Consider the following 16,803-nt stretch of genomic DNA (forward strand, 5'->3'; position numbering starts at 1 on the left):
TTGCGGGCACATCCCCGGTAGGGGGTGTGCAGGAGGCAGCTGATCGATGTTTCTCTCTCATCGATGTTTCTGGCTCTCTATCCCTCTCTCTTCCTCTCTGTAAAAAATCAATAAAATATATTTTTAAAAAAATTATCATCTACATTGTCATGCATCATTCTTGCACAACATTTAGTATTAGATTGATAAACAGTTACTATTCTGTTAAGATTTTTGTATGATAAAAATTGAGCATATGTATGTATGAGTCGGGGCCATTAACATGCTGTGTATACCTTAGAAATGAAACGCTCCCTATTACTTTCAAATATTAGGTGTACTACTATATATTCTTGCATTTCTTGGAATACTTCTATTCTCATCTTTGTGGTCTCTTATCTAATCTGGGTTATAGTTTTCATTTGTCAATGATTCTAGTTGATGATTCTGGTTAAAGGGTTAGCTTCCTTCATTGCGTTCTCTGTTGTTGTTGTTTTTTCTGTAATACTGCTTAGATTTCAATAAACAATCAATGGGCTCTAAAGTATTGGAGAAAACATAACCAGCTGTTCATTCAAGAGATACATTAATGTCACATACATAACCTAGGTCAGAAACATACATACGTCTAAGAGGGTGGAAGATGTCTGAGAACTTTGAGTTACTGTTGGGAATCGAGGCTTGTCTGAAATAGTTTCAAGAGCATCTACTCGGTTTAAACAGTTTTTGTAGATTTGCATTTCTTGGAGGATTGGGGATTAAAACTGGATGAGACAGCTTTGGCAAAAGCGCAACGGGCAGGGTGAGGGAAAAGAGGGTTCACTGTGCAGAAAGGGCAGGTCTGGTGTGATGAGGAAAGGAATTGAAAAGCCCGGTTGGCGGGGCTCAGTGGTTGAACATCTGAGCATCGACCTCTGCACCAGGAGGTCACAGTTTGAATCCTAATCAGGGAGTGGGGCATGCAGGAAGGAGGCAGCCAATCAATGATTCTTTCTCATCATTGATGTTTTTCTCTCTCTCTCCCTCTCCCTTCCTCTCTGAAAGCAATTAAAAAAAAAAAAAAAACATTTAAAAAAAATAAAAAGAAAGTAATTGAAAAGAACCGACAGCAAAGCGATTTGAATCCTAGAATCAGGCATTCTCTTTGGATTTAAAAAACATTTTGGAGCCACTGCAGTGATTTTGAGAAAGTGAGTTGGGTGGTAGTAATGACTTTCAAACAAGTTGATTCTACTTGCTTGTCTGATGTCAGAGTTTTGTTTCTTAAACTGATGGTGTGAATCCAGTGGTTCTATGATATGTCCTACCACATGACATGCCTATAAGAGACTGATTTGCTAAAATGGATGAAAATTCTCTTGCACTGATCATTTTATATTATCTTGGTTTGTAGTTGTGTATTTCTGACTTAAGGATTGTGACATTCAATGAAAATGTTTATCATCTCTTGGCCTCCTTCTAAATGAGAGTTATAGGGTTGGATATATAATCATCTTTGCAAAGAAGAAAAAGAAATGCTTTTTGAAATTGCTTCTTAATAAACCCAAGGCAAAGGGTGTGGTGTCGATATTGCTTCTTGGAAAAGGTCAGGTCAGAAATGCTTCTTTGAGGAGGCTTCCCAAATTTCCTTTGACCGAAGTCTTTTTGCTGGTTGTTACTGTTCACCATGACCTTCACGAAGCCACTTCACGTCCCGTATTTGAATTCTTTTTCACGTGCAGTTGCCATCTTTGTATTAGCCAAGTGACCTTGCAGAGATTTAAAGAAAGCAAGTAACGTAATTCTGGTGAGCCTCTTGAGTTGCTGTCAGACTGTGGCCGGTAGTGTGACAAAAAAAGCGTTTTCAGTTTAGGAACTACTTTCTCTCTTGTTTAAGGTTTGTGTAGCTATTCTTTCTCTTGGCCGTGAAGCAAACTTGTTATGGTCGATAGTCCTAGAAAGCGGCATTGCTCTTTTGAACCCGCTAGAGGCTGCAATGTGTGTGCTTTCTTAATATAGTGTTTGAGATGGTTTTGTCTGGAAATCGTTGGCATCTTTTCATCTTTTACCCTCAGAAGTATCTTCAGAGTCAAGGCAAAAGATACGTGTCCAGCTTTGTTCTAGAATTCAGTATTGTGCATCTTAGAAGCCTAAAACCCCCACTGAATTTCAGCCACATATGGCGAAAGAATCCGAGGAGGTGGCTAACAATTGCAAGAAATGTGTAGGATTGTGTAATATGACTGCCATTGTGGCACTGATATCCACCTGTGATCCACTCACCAAGCCATGTGCCCAGAATGGGATGAAGTCTGCGTTAAAGAGGTACCTTGCCCAGGAGGTCACGGTTCAATTCCTGGTCAGGGCACATGCTCAGTTGTGGGCTCAGTTGATGATTCTCTCTCATCATTGATGTTTATAACTCTCTTGCCTTCTCCCTACCTCTCTGAAATGAATTTTTTTTAAAAAGAGGTACCTTTCTGTAATTCATGTAGGTCCCACCTGAGTAGCCTTGTTGCATGGAATTCTGTTATTATTTCTCCCTTAATTATCAAAAACATAGGCACATTTTAAAAGGCGTCTATTGAAAGATGGCTTGTTCTTTTTAACCTTTGCCAATTGCTTCAACCTGGACATACACAGAAACTTCATGAGCCAAGTAACTCAGTGATACCAGACTCAAATAGAGTTTTCCAATATCTGGGATGACGTCATCACTATCTTTATCGCCAGCTCTCTAGACAAAGTTTGAAGTAAAACCTTAGAATGTTAAGTGAGTGTCTCGAGTGCTGAGCTCAAATCGATTATTCGTTTCATATTCTTTTTACATTCTTCCTTTTTTTTGTGACCAAAAATGATTGAAGCTGCATGAATTCAAACGTGTGATTATTTCATGGGGGGCCAGTAGATCTGTATTTGGGGCAATGAGACCTTGTGAATATTGTCGATTGCAGGACGCATGAGCACAGACAGGAGGCAGTGGTGAAAAGGCTTTATCGTCATCATCATCACGCTGTCTAGTGAAGGAGCTCCCAGCAGACCCTCTTCTCCTTCAAGGAATAGAGCTTTCAGTGTGGAAGGGAAAGATGTGATTGAGGCACACAGGAGAAACCGTTATTGGAATTCGTGCACACATATCAGTTTGGACTCTGGCCTGGGTATTCCCAGCGCAGACAGCAGCACCAGCTCTCGTCCCCATCCCCCATCAGGGAGGGGGCTCTCCCTGGCTGTGCCCACACGGAGACTGTGGGAAATGGGCCCTGCTCTAGCTTTGAAAGCTGGTTCAGGAGCAGTGAGGTAGCCCACATGAGCACGAGACAAAAGGGCCTCATGATTACATCTTTTTAAAGTACACGTTTACTAAAGATGGCCTAAGGCCCCCCCCCCCGCCCCCCTTTTCTCTCTCTCTCTCTCTCTCCAGGGAGATCTTTATATTGGTGCCAGTGTTTATAATATAAACCAGACCCAAAGATTCCAAAAGAAATCCTGAAAATTAATCCTGCCCTAGCTCTCCGCATGGCTTGCTAAGGCCACTGCATCTAGCGAGGTACAGTTACATGCCAGGCGATTGCTTTGCAGAATCCATCTGGATCCATCTTCTGTGAAATAAATAGATCCAGACTTTTAGTTTTCTTAGAATCTCAATTCATACTCTTTACACATGGTCACATCTTGCTAGCCTTAGGCATTTTAAAGCAATTAAACTTCTACCACACATCCCAATAATGGCTTCAACGGGCTTCATTTTATGGTGTTAGACCAGAAGACAAGGTACACCCATAAGTTTCCAGAGTCATCTTTGAAAGAGTCAAAAAGAAGGCCATTTTAATCGCTGCTGGATGATGACAAATGGGAAGTTGCTCTTTGCCACTCAGTGCCATTCTTCCATCTGTGCATGCCTGGTTAGCTCTAGTAAATAAAAAAAAATGTTTTTAAAGCCTAACCATAATAGAAAATAAAGTATCTTTTCCATATTAATGTGATCTCTACACTAAGTTAAAACCCCTGCTAGAAATGACTGAAGAAGGTCACTTCTCAGCAAGAATTGGGAAAGGGGTTATGGGCCAGATGTTAACTTTCCTTCCAAATCCTACATATTTCTTTTTCTGCGCATGATATTTTAATGAGTTTTGAAGAAGGGAGCAGACTTTAGGCAGCTGATTTGCAAAAGGCAAAGAGGATAAACATGGTCCACTGTCCATTTGTGATCTATAGATAAACACCTGAAATGGTTTACCCCTTTTGCCATCTTGTTATTCTGAGGCTGATTCTTGATTTGAGAAGTTCGTTGAAATAAATACTGTGTGTCTTATAGACAACAGTAACCAATGGATACGTATACAAAACAAAGAGATTATGAATACTTGGGATCGAGTCCCTGTGACTTTGGGTGAGTTCTTTTAATGGCCTGAGACTTAAGTTTTTTCAGCTGTAAAATTCGAATGATACTATCTTGCCAATAGGACGGTTGTAAAGATTTCATTAGCTAACACGTAACAAAATGCATATGTAAGATATTATTTTCACCTCCCCCCAAAAATTTCTTCTAGGCATCTTATTTTGAGATGCATGCTTGATACATTAAATGTACTTCAACTGTAAAAGATTAGGTAAAATAGATTTAAATAGATTAAAAGGAAACTTCAGTGCAGTTACTATTGTCAACATTTTAACTAAACATGATTTTGTATCTCAGCTCAGTCACACCCTTATTCTATACTAACAGTGCATAGAACCTAACTCCTTAAGTAAAGTACATCCAAAAAGTAGACACCTAGACCACTTGTGCTTGAAGAGTGCAGGATAATGTATCCCTAGGTTAATTGAGAGAACCGTATCTTCTTAAAATATCTTTATAAGAGAAGCAAAAATGTGTGTGGCAAATGAAAAGATGTTGGCATGAGGGAAGGTTGTGAATCATGCCTACAGAGACTCTGCCCCTGGCCTTCTGGGAGAGATGCTCGATAGCCCTAATTCCCTCAGGAAATGGTTCTCGGAGTGTGGTCCCTGGCACAACAATATCAGCATCACCTGGGAACTTGTTAGAAATGCAAATTCTGGACCTTACCTCGAAACTACAAACGAATGAATCAGTGGGGCTGAGCAGTGTGTGCTTGCACAGGTCCTCTGGTGATTCTGATGCACCTTCAAGTTTGGGAACCACTGACCCAACTCACTCACTGTATGTAATGAATTAGCTTCCTTCCTGTGCCTTTGAATGAATGGTGCTAATGAAGTACCATCCTTAGAAGAAATGAAAAATAGTTTTTCAAATCAGTGGGCTTTTGTGAGGGTTTTTTTTTTCTTTGTTTTTGTTTTTGTTGTTTAGGTAATGAATCCCATTTGTGAAAGGTGTTCTCCAAACAGCCCCATTTCTTGTCGATCACTTAGTCATTTGCTCCCAGCAGTGTTCATGCTCCTTTCTGTCAATTGGACCCTAACCCTCTGTTTTCAAAGTTTGTATCCCCCTGCCTCTGGGGGGTGAGAGACCCAAACTTTTCCATCATCCTTCTGCCTTAATTCTGTTCTTCTTTACACAACTAAACATTTCCAAGTCATCTAAATTAGCTGCTTCCATTTCCTTGCTGTTCAGTGCCTCTGTAATTCTCTGCAATTTTATTCCCACTTCTACCTTTGAAGTGAAATTACTCTCTGAGACTTCAACCAGAAGGCAGCTGCTTGTTTTTCTCTGGGATTTCATGCTTTTGATCTACCCAGTCCAGATCTGCCTTTCCTTGCCTCTCGTGATGCGAACATATAGCCCTGTTTTCCTTTGACACTTGACAGAGTGTTTCTCTCCCTTCCTTTGACATCAGCCATTCCCTGGGATCTGCTGCTGAGGGGGCGGGACCAAGAGCAGGAGCCCCGCCCGCTTGCTCTCTCTGGCAGGTGCGCTCTCCCTCCCTTACACATCCTCTTAATGTCACTGCTTTTCTTTCACAACGCTGCCTTCCTTTCCACTACAAGCGCTCCCTCCTTATTAATGACTAGGTCCGGTGCACGACATTCTTGCACTGGTAGGGGAGGGGAGGAGGGTTCCTCAGCCCGGCCTGTGCCCTTTTGCAGTCCGGGAGCCCTTGAGGGGACATCCTTAGTGCTGCCAGGGAGGCGGGCCACTGCGCTCGCCAGCTGTGAGCCCGGCTTCTGACTGAGCAGCACTCCCGCTGTGGGAGCGCACTGACCACCAGGGGGTAGCTCCTGCATTGAGCATCTGCCCCCTGGTGGTCAGTGCACATCATAGCGACCGGTCGTTCCGCCCTTCAGTCAATTTGCATATTACCCTTTTATTATATAAAGATTTTCAGCTCTACATCTTCAAGACCGATGTCATCTATTACCAATCTTGAATCTCTGCAAAAGGCTCTCCCTGTGTCATTTAAGACTCAGAACTTCTGAAACAATCCATGAAACATCTTTTACAAAACAGTGCCCTAAAAATTTCTGGAATCTCAATTAAATGATGCCCTTTCCTTGATCATTGGCTACTCATTGCCTCCAATTAAATCCATCCATATGATTCCAAGCCATCACGGCTTCCTTGAAGAAGATACCAGTCCCAATGTCCTGTTGCATGACTGACCTCCATTTATACCTCCAGGAGTCCAAATCTTACTTAAGAATTTAAGAACCATCTCTAGTCTTATTTCTTCTAAGAGCATATGCAGTCCTCATTAATGGCCGACTTTTTTGAGATTTTTACAGAAATTTTCTTCTTATTGCCCCTTAAGCCTAAAAGCTATTTGAGTCTTAGGTAAATAAAAAGGAATGTTCTGATAAGCCTTATGGAGTACTTGATACTAGTAAGGATAAGTGTTAGCTTTCTTCCCAAGGAAAAGGTGGTATTTCCAATCGAAGGAAATAATTTCTTCTTTGCTGTCACTCTTCTTTGTGCTTTGTGATCATCACATCACCAGTGGGTGTTGCTTCCATGTCAGGTGAGCCACAGGTGTGTGGGAGGGTGAAAAATAACTGTATCTTTGTAACCACTGTTAGCCACTGAGTGTGAAAAGGGACTCACTTGAAATAAATTCATCTCGATTTTCTATTTCTTTTATGAGAATTTAAGGAAAAAAGAAAAGTAAGGGAAAATTAAATGAAGAATTATCTAAAAAAAATGAATAATTCACAAATAAGAGTTTTGGCTGCCTACTCATCAAGATCCCAGTCTGGCATCTATTTGCTTAGGTTGTACACTGAGATCTAGGCTGGGGAGTTGACATATGGCCAATCCCATCTTCAATTAACTTTTACCCAAAAGCCCTTATAATACATTCTTTTCTCTTTTTCTCATCTCTGTCCAAATAAGTTTAGTTTCCTAAGAATAAGCACAGTTGTGAACTGCTTATGCCCTGGGATCCATGGCTAGGTCTCCCCAAGTTGGAAAAATAGTTTTCCTACCTCCATTCAAGAATTACTAGTCAATTACCTTAAGCCATTGGTTCTCAACCTTTCTACTGCCGCGACCCTTTAATACAGTTCCTCATGTTGTGGTGACCCCCAACCATAAAATTATTTTCATTGCTACTTCATAACTGTAATTTTGCTACTGTTAATGAATCGTAATGTAAATATCTGTGTTTTCCGATGGTCTTAGGTGATCCTGCTAGTGGTTGAGAACTGATAGCAGGTTGAGAATCGCTAGCAGGGTCGCCTAAGACCATCAGAAAACACAGATATTTACATTACGATTCATAACAGTAGCAAAATTACAGTTATGAAGTAGCAACGAAAATAATTTTATGGTTGGGGGTCACCACAACATGAGGAACTGTATTAAAGGGTCGCGGCAGTAGAAAGGTTGAGAACCACTGCCTTAAGCGTATTTCCTGCTTATTATAACCATATTGAAGCAAATAAAAGAGGAATGTCCAGAGTAAAGAAGAAAATAATTTGACTTTTTTTTTTTACAATGGAAAAAAGAAAGGCATATCACCATATCTCCGTAAATAAAAAAAAATAGTAAATATGCATTTTTATATATGTATATAACATCTAATAGTGTATATGTAGATCCATATGTAAGGAAGTACATTGTACATGGAAAAGGACTCAGCTGTGTTTTCCTAAAATCTCCTTAATGCGTCTCTGTAATGACGAGCCTGTCTGAGTACCTACAGCTGCTGACCGAACCCATCCCGAGCGGAGCTTTGAAGTGCAGACCCACAGACAGCCAAGTATCAGTGTCTGGAAACCTTCCCCATGCAAGTCCTCAGCAGCACTGGAGGCGGCTGGCACATTTGGATCTGGCTGGCGTTGTTACTAGAGCCGGGCTGTTAGGAAGAGCAAGGGGAAAATAAAAACAAACCGTGCGGAGGCAGGCAGGTGCGGCTGCTCCGCTTTCCTGCCCTGAGGGAGCCTGCATTGTGCCTTGTGCTGCGGGAGAGAGCTGGGCAACTGTGGTGCTGACGCTCCAAGAAGCCTATTATGTGCCTTTCACGTTGAAATCTGAAAAGATCCCTAATAAAGAGATGGATGCAGGAGAAAGGCAGGGAGGAAGGGAAAGGGACGGGTCCTTCTGGAAGCATCCTGGCTTTCATCTCTCCGACGTGTTGAGGTGAAGAAATGCTGACGTGGGAGGCTGAAGAGCATTATGTGCCACTCCTCATCGTTATGCGTCTTCCATTCTATGTGGTGATAATTGGCTGTTCCACTTTTCTTTGAAAAGGCAGGACTCGTGTGTTGACATGACGCATGTGGGACGGGGCACCTAAGGAGAGTGTCGCAGGCCCTCTCACGTTTCACACACACCGCCCCCCTCCCGTTCTGCACATTTGGCCGGTTTGATGAATAGGTGCGGGAGGCACAGTGTCCCTGGTGGGAGCTGTAATTTCAGAGCAGGTGGCTCAGCGCCTTGAGGATCAAAGCCCCCGAGGCTGCGAGGACTGCACAGGTGCAGGGGCCCTTTGATCTCGGGTTGGAGTTTCTACCCACCCGCAGATCAAGCAGCCCCCTCATACAGGAATCTGTGGAACTACCTTTGAGTCTGGTGGTGGCGTGTAGGTAGATGAGAGCAACCACCGCCGGCTTGATGGCAAGCGCCCGAGAACAAGGGGAGAACAAGCGATCGGGTTGGCTTTTTGTTCTCCCTGGCTCTGCTCTCACGCCTCACCCCCTGCGCGTTTACCACCAGTGCCCATCCGTGCTGGCCACTCACCCACAGCCCACCCACCCCAGGGCTGCTGCCTTTCCTTGCTGCCCAGTGAACCACGGGCAGACCTGCTGATTAGTTGACCAGAAGGCTCCGTCCTGGCCCCCGGAATGTCCTGAAGCCCCCGCGTACCCCAAGGCACAAATGAATCACTTTCGCCTTGAGGTCATCTTACCTGACTGGACGTTGGCTGACATGTATTAAGTACTTCGTGTACGCCAGGCTCTGTGAGGTTTCTTCATCTCCGTTGTCTTTTGTACTGACTTCTTACTCGTTTGAAGTCCTTTTTTTTTTTTTTTTAATATACTGACAGGGATTACACGGTTAGTGCTTTTCTTTATTGTTTAGTGAAATCATACAATTATTCTCGTCTCATCCCCCTGCCTAACTCAGAACACAGAATCATTTTGTCTTTCTTTTGGATCCTCACTGTGTTGAATACATAGAGTAGGTGCTACACACACACACACACACACACACACACACACACACACACACCGCCCCCAAGTGGCATGATGATGTGGGTGAAGTGTATTTGAAATTGACACTTTCTAATAAGTAATTAAACTCAATTGATCGCCATGTTCCGTATCTTGGTGATTATGTGCATCTTAACGAACACGAATCTAAGTTCAGGTTTAAACCAGTTACTAGTTTATTGATAGTAAACGGTGCGAGTTCTGTGCCCCTCCCGACAGCATCACATTGCCGCCTCCGTTCCCCGTAGGGTGGCCCCGCTCTTGGTTTGCCCATGAATGCGGGGTTCCCTGAGACACAGGACTTTCGTTACTAAAACCAGGACCACTGTAGACAAAGCCAGGCATTTAGGGATGCTAGTTGTGAGAAATTATTTCCTTAGTGGGAGAAGTTGGCTGGATTTTTATAGTAAATGGATAGCTGTCATTTAGTTGCACTTTTTCAGTAAACAGGCACGATTTGGTATTTCCCATAGGCCCCCTTGTTCAGAGTGTGTGTTGTTGCTCGCCTGCCCTGTTTTACACTGGATGCTGCCTGACATTGTTCGCGCACCTGACAGCTGGTAGCAGAAAAGCTTGCCTCGGGAAGCTCAGAAACTTTTTAAAAATCCCTTTTTAACCATTTCCTTTATTGTATATAGAGTGCTTTACTAATAGTCATTTTAGAGTCATCATGAAATGGCCATTTAGTGTAATATTGAAAAAGAAAAAAGGATTTAAAGTAGCTGGCTCCAGTAAGATAGTCCTCTGAAAGAGATGGGAATATACCAAATTGCCTTGGTTACAGTTTCCTGTGCTCAGAAACTTCTAATTTTTTTTTTCTGCTGAGCTCTCTCGATTTCCTTTAGAATCAAGTTTTCAGTCCTCCTAGCTAGAACTGTTATTTAAATTAACTGTGTCTTCTTTCAAACTATGCAATAATTTGCTTGTGTGCTTAGTGATTAGCTTCTCTCAGCACTTCTGATCTCATCAGAAAATGAAAATATACCTGCTGGAGAATATTATCTATTTTCCTGCCTTTTCTTGTCCATCTGACTTGGTCCAAGCAAAGACACTTGTAGATACCTTTGAATAAAAACTAGCTCTACTTCTGGCATAAGACAATCCTACTTTTTTTTTTTTTTTTTTTAGTTTATCTGCATAGACAGTCGTGCAACCTAATAGAACAAATATAATGTTATGCAAGTTTTTCAGATTCTCTTTATTAAGCTTGTCCAACATCATTCTACCAAGGAATACACTTACTTTCTGAAACATGCTTCAATAATGGTGTTTCAAGATTGATATTACTCTATATACATGCCTGTTCCCTCAATATCTTTCTGAATATTGATTTTGAATCTTAACTAATGCTACAACTACAGCTTGCGTATTTACTGCCAACACACACAGGAGTGAAAAATTCTGCTTGAACCGGTGGGATGCTGCTCACACCAATGTATAGTACTCTGACGTCACAGAATCCTGTATTTTACTCAGTGCTTGTGCGGAAAGGGTCCCACTTGATTGGCATAAAGTGATCTTCAGGCTCGGGTTTTGCTCCGAGCGTGGCATGAGAAATGTGCATGAATAGAGGTCCTGCAGCTGTGGGACACCCGTGTCACAGTTGTTTGCCACAGTTGTTTGCATGGTATATTTGCTATAACCAGAAAGTTTTTAAATGTGACTGTTGGCTCTAGAGTTGAATAAATGTTGGGGTGTGTTAATGATGACTTTATAGGAGTCAACAGCAAAAAGAATAGACCCCCAGCCCCCCTTACAATTCTCTTGTAAACATTTTATGCCACTCGGTGAAGTAAACAACAATGCCTCCTGTCAGTTGCGTGCATTGCCTTCACCCATATTCACAGAAGCTAACCTTGAAGCCAGCTGCTCCGTGGCCACTGGTCACAGTGTGATGGGCGAGACAGACCAAATGGTCACCCAGAGGAAGATCAGTGTTTCTGAATTTATAGGTCATTTCAGAATGAAAACTTTCTATTTAACAATTATTATGTCAATTGTAATTATATTTCAAAAAAATGGTTAGTGCCTCCAAACTATTTAATGGCTATTTCCCCGGATGACGCATGTTTTTGAAGGAGTTTACAGCACATGCGTTGTGTAATTATTTTCTCATTAGTACTTACCAAAAACCAAGTAAGTGTCCATCAGAATGCACTGAGTTGATATATTGCTAGCAACCCCCATCCCCCCCCACCCCCCCAAAAAGGAAAGATTTTATTTCATTTTTTTCTTAGTCTGTGTATCATGATTGTGGACACATATATAATTTCCAGTATTTTAAAATACTTAAAATCTCCATTAGTGACCCGGTGGCCTTCACTGATGTCATCTAACTCTCTCATTTATGACTATACTAAATCATACATTGTTTTTCTGTTGACTTGCCAGCCTGTAGTTAAGTGGAGCTAGTGAGCCCTTTTCTGAACATCTACGTGAGTGTTGTGTGGAGGATAGGAATGGAATTGGAGAAGGAAACAAATGTACGGCCTTCATAAAGACTCGGGGTGCTTTTCTGCTTAACTCCGGTGGTAAACAGGCATGAAGTGTTGGTTGTATCTGATGACTGTGTTAGTGGATGTCCTAATGGCTGTGGGTTGACAGTTATTGGGAGTGGCAGGGAGCGGAGCAGAGCAGCTCAGCTGGAGCCCAGAGAGGCCAGTTCTGCAGACCCTTCAAAGCCCAGGGCCTCCCCACACCTCCACCTACCCTCTTCCCCACACATTCATATACCAGTCACATCGGTCATCTTTTTCCCCCTCAACTGAGATGAAATGACAAGCTGTGCTGGTTGGAAACCACTTAACACTAACATGGGGGTGCTTGGGTACTCTGTGGAGTTAGAGAGCCTGGCATATTAGCCTCTTTGGCAACCATTTCAGTTCCCCCAAGGAAAGAACATAGGATTTATGTGAACTTTAACAAAAGATCTCCACAATTGGATTTCCTTAAGCCCAGACTGGACTTTTCTCCTGTACCATGTGGGCCACTCTGTCTCTTATTTAAATAAGGAGGCAAAATTGCTTTATGTAATATTACGTAACTAAAACAAGGCTAACAAAATTGTTCATGGCAGTTAACCAATTTGTGATGAAGTTATTGGTGAGTTTTATTTTCTTCTTTTCTGGAAGTCTTTACTAGTTTGTTACAATGAACATGAATTTCTTTTTAAACAAGAAAAAAATCATAATAAAAGTTGAAAAGTTCATGTATAAAAATCCTATATATATCTTTGCCATTGCAAGATAATTTTATTCCATTTTATTCATATGTTCTGACTGACTGAACCTGATATTACAATAATGAGCTCTTCCATTTGTATAGTTCCTTACACAGATTTTCTCATGTGGGACATATACTTAACTTAATAACGGTAATGGGATAGGTAATATATTCCAAAACGAGGAAATGGTGGGGTAGATATTTTATCTTGTTGGCCAAGAATTATGTAATTAACAAATAGCAGAAATAGAGCAATAATTCTTAATCCTAGAACAATTTTCTTTTTTTAAATGTGTGCTATAATATCTTTTTCCTCCAATATGTATATGTTCTGCTAAATCCCATGAAACATATAAAGAAATGTAAGACCCAGTTCCTGCCATCAAGTAGTTTATAATACAGTTGGGGTAAAAATACATATGCCTACAGAGTTAATTATTAATTCAGTTGCTGGCACAGATAAAAACTACAGTGCATAGTACAGTGCCTGGCACATAAAAGGCACTCAAGAAATGATGGATTGATAGGTGGGTGGGTGGGTGGGTGAGTGGATGGACGAATGGCTGGCTGGCTGAGTGAGTAGATGGATGGGTGGGTGGATGGATGGTCGAATGGATGACTTGGCAGAAGGGCAGATGGGTTGACAAATTAATTAGAAGTATAGGGCTATAAAGGAGAGAAGTTCACTGATCACAGATGATTGAATTTCAGTAACTATTGATTTTTACAGTCTAGAGATTATTTCAAGAGAAGATAGACTAGCTGGGCCTTCAGGAACTTGTAAGAGTAGAGTTTGACTCTTCACCTAGAGTAGTGAAGGAATTCCAGGCCAAGGGCCCAGCATGAGCAAAGGCGGTAAGACAGAATGAGCATGATATGACTGGGAGTGTCAGATCTCCAGAAAAGGAATGACTTTTCTAAAGTAAAAAGTTTGGTAATGAGTTTATTTTGAAAATTGAATGGGATTATATCATGGAACATCTTGAATTTTAAGCTGAAGTATTTAAATAATCCATAAGCCTGGGCAGCTTTAGAAATATTTGCATAAAGTAATTAATGTTATAAGGAAAATGTTTTAGGCAACAAATTTGGTAGAAGTATGACTTTGTATTAAATATAAAGATATGAGACAGTTTAATACACGGTGAATATTTGAAGTATTCAACTGGGATTTTAAAGTATTTTCAGAAAGAACTGCACAAGTTGATCTTGCTGTATTATCATTAAAATATTCCTGTATGCAATCGAAGTTTCTGAGGCAGTTCTGTCAAATTCAGCTTTAGATCAATAAGTATTCTCACTGAGAACTAAAAGATTACAACATGTGAGGATATGAAGCTGGCATAAAAGTTAGAGGCCTCCAAATGTTTCATGAATAATGTTTAATAAATTTTTCATATGCTAGAGGAAAGGTAACAATTTATGTCTTCTGGAATATTCAACCTAACTTCTCGGCATGTCCGAAAATTGGCATTTCTTGCATGTAAGTTCTCATTGCACTAGAAGTTGTCTACATCGTCACTTCTCTTTAAACCTATTACTTTATCTTACAAAATTGATGATGTCATCATATGAATACAAGTGGTCTTTGAGCGAACATGTGGGTTAGAATCCAGCCCAACCACTGAATTGTTGGGCAATCCCAGCCAAGTTTCTCTCTGAGCCTCAATTTTCTCATTCATGAGTGATGATAATAATAGCATTAACATCTTGATTGTTAGGAGGATCAAATATAAAAATATGCACTTGTGCCTGCCATGTAAGAACAATTCATGAATGATAGTCATGTTACTAGTAATGATAATCAATGTGATACACATTCATTTTCTTGTTGTGATTGTTTACTTGTCTTGTTTTATTTGTTTTAAATCATTGCTATAAAGAAAGCTAGAATCCCTTAGGGCAGTGGTCGGCAAACTGTGGCTCGCGAGCCGTGGTTTGCCGCTCTGTTGACTAATGAGTTTGCTGACCACTGGACTAGACTGTTACCGTGTAGTTGGAAGCTGTGAGGATTAGGCAATTGTGGCATATTATGTGCAAAGAGGTAAAGGGTAGTATATGACAGTGGTCGGCAAACTCATTAGTCAACAGAGCAGCAAACTGCGGCTCGAGAGCCGCATGTGGCTCACGAGCCGAGGTTTGCCAACCACTGCCTTAGGGTGATGTGTGTTTTCTGATGAATGGAATTATAGCTCAACATGTACAGCACAGGTTGCTCATAACCACAGCAAAGCTGACCAGCTTCTTGCTTTTCGTAGTGAGCCATCTCTATGGATTTGGACTGATGGATGCAGAAGCCATGGTGATGGAGGCGGAGAAGTGGACCACTGTTCCCCAGCAGCACGTGTGTGTAGAGAGCACAGACCGACAAATCAAGTAAGGTTGCCGCAAGTACATAGCACATCAGTATCTTGAAAGAGTGCAGGCCAGGGCAAGTGCTCAGGATAGCCCTGTGTTACACATGGAAGCTAAAACCCTGTGTAGTTTTTTTCTAATGTAATTATAAAACTCTAATAGAATGTCTGTGATGCTAATCTGTTAAATTCACGTAGTAGAACCCAAGTATCCTTAAGAGAAAAGCATCTCTTAAAAGGTGATTGGGGGGAAAGGGAGGACCCTTGATGGGCATTCTTAAGACTTCTACTCTATCAGTATATCTATTTCTTGTTATAAGTATTCTTCGTAAGTCAATGTGCTCAAGAGACTAAATAGCATGTTCTGGAAACTTAACTCCATACCATGTAGTTCTCCACAGTGGGGGGAATGCACAGTACATGAGATTGCCGTTTCTTTAGAGATCCCAGGGCCCATTCCCAGGTTTCAGCTGCACAAACTTGAAGGCTGTGCTGACAGGGTTGACCTAGTGAGAATGGGAAGTCTCTCCTCGGTGCTGAATCCACAGAATAGGATACATCTTCATGGTTTTATTCGTATTTTGCTTTTGGCTTTCTTTTTTAGAGAGTTGGCTCTCAGAAAAAATATTTATGGACTTTGTGATAAAACTAGAGCCATTGTAATTCTTGAGAAAATTTGTCAGGAAGCAGAAATAAATGAAGTAAAGTGGTTTTTTTTTGCCCCCCTATTCTTTTGTGGCTAAGAATAACAGAAAAAAGATAAAGGAGTGGAAAGTGAGCCAGTATTTATGGAACACTTACTAAGGGCCACGCCAAGTGCTAGAAACGTCATGTGTGTTTTCTTATTAAAAGTTTGTAAACATTTGGGAATTACTCCCATTTGACAAATGAGGAAGCGAGATCAGTGGAAATATTTGTTTATTCATTCACAAATTTATTTACCAGTTCGGCAACTATTTTTCTTGCACTTACTGAATAGCAAGCACTGAGCTAGATATTAAGGGGAATGAGAAGTGCTTCCTTCCCTTTGGAGTTTATAGTCTTGTGGGAGTCAAATAAAAAATATATATATATAAGTAAATAATTATAAGTTACAATAAGTGAATGTTGGACATACAAAGGGTAGAAAATAAGCGGTGGGGACATATTTTTCCTGTGGTTCAATGACAGTCTCAGAGAGTGAAATTTAAGCTTTGACCATGAAGAGTCTGCCACAGGAACAGCAAAGGGGAAAAAATAAAAAAGGCCCTGAGTTGGAAAACTATACAGAACTTGAACTGATCAGTGTTCAAGGGTGGCAATGGCACAGAGAGAAGCTAGTGAAGAAGACAGGAACCTGTGGACAAGAGGAAGTGTGCGCCCCTGGGTTATAGAGTAAGGAAATGGTAGACCAGGGTCAAATCCCAAGGTCATGCTAATCCCCAAGCTTGCACTGTGCCATGGTCCCCTATATCAGTGGCTCTCAAAGTATAATTCATAGATCAGCAACTTCTCTATCACCTGGGAACTTGTTGGAAATGCTAATTCTTGGGATCTACCCCAGCCTTACTGAATCAGACACTGGGGCCAGGGCCCAGCAATCTGTGTTATAAGCTGAGATTCTTAGGTTGGAGAAGCACTACCTGTGTGAAGATAAAAGGCC

General features: G+C 41.3%; 1 protein-coding gene across 2 annotated transcripts in view; it reads left to right on the forward strand.

Moving 5' to 3' along the window:
* PCSK5 (proprotein convertase subtilisin/kexin type 5) overlaps positions 1-16,803 on the forward strand; it is a 408,183-nt gene that overhangs the window by 226,527 nt on the left and 164,853 nt on the right. For both annotated transcript variants that reach the window (XM_028146315.2, XM_008142067.3), the window contains exon 11: positions 15,066-15,183. In XM_028146315.2, coding sequence (XP_028002116.2) covers positions 15,066-15,183 — 118 coding nt within the window. The remainder of the gene's footprint in view (positions 1-15,065; positions 15,184-16,803) is intronic.

Source organism: Eptesicus fuscus, chromosome 15, assembly GCF_027574615.1.
Source record: "Eptesicus fuscus isolate TK198812 chromosome 15, DD_ASM_mEF_20220401, whole genome shotgun sequence".
NCBI classification, from domain to species: domain Eukaryota; kingdom Metazoa; phylum Chordata; class Mammalia; order Chiroptera; family Vespertilionidae; genus Eptesicus; species Eptesicus fuscus.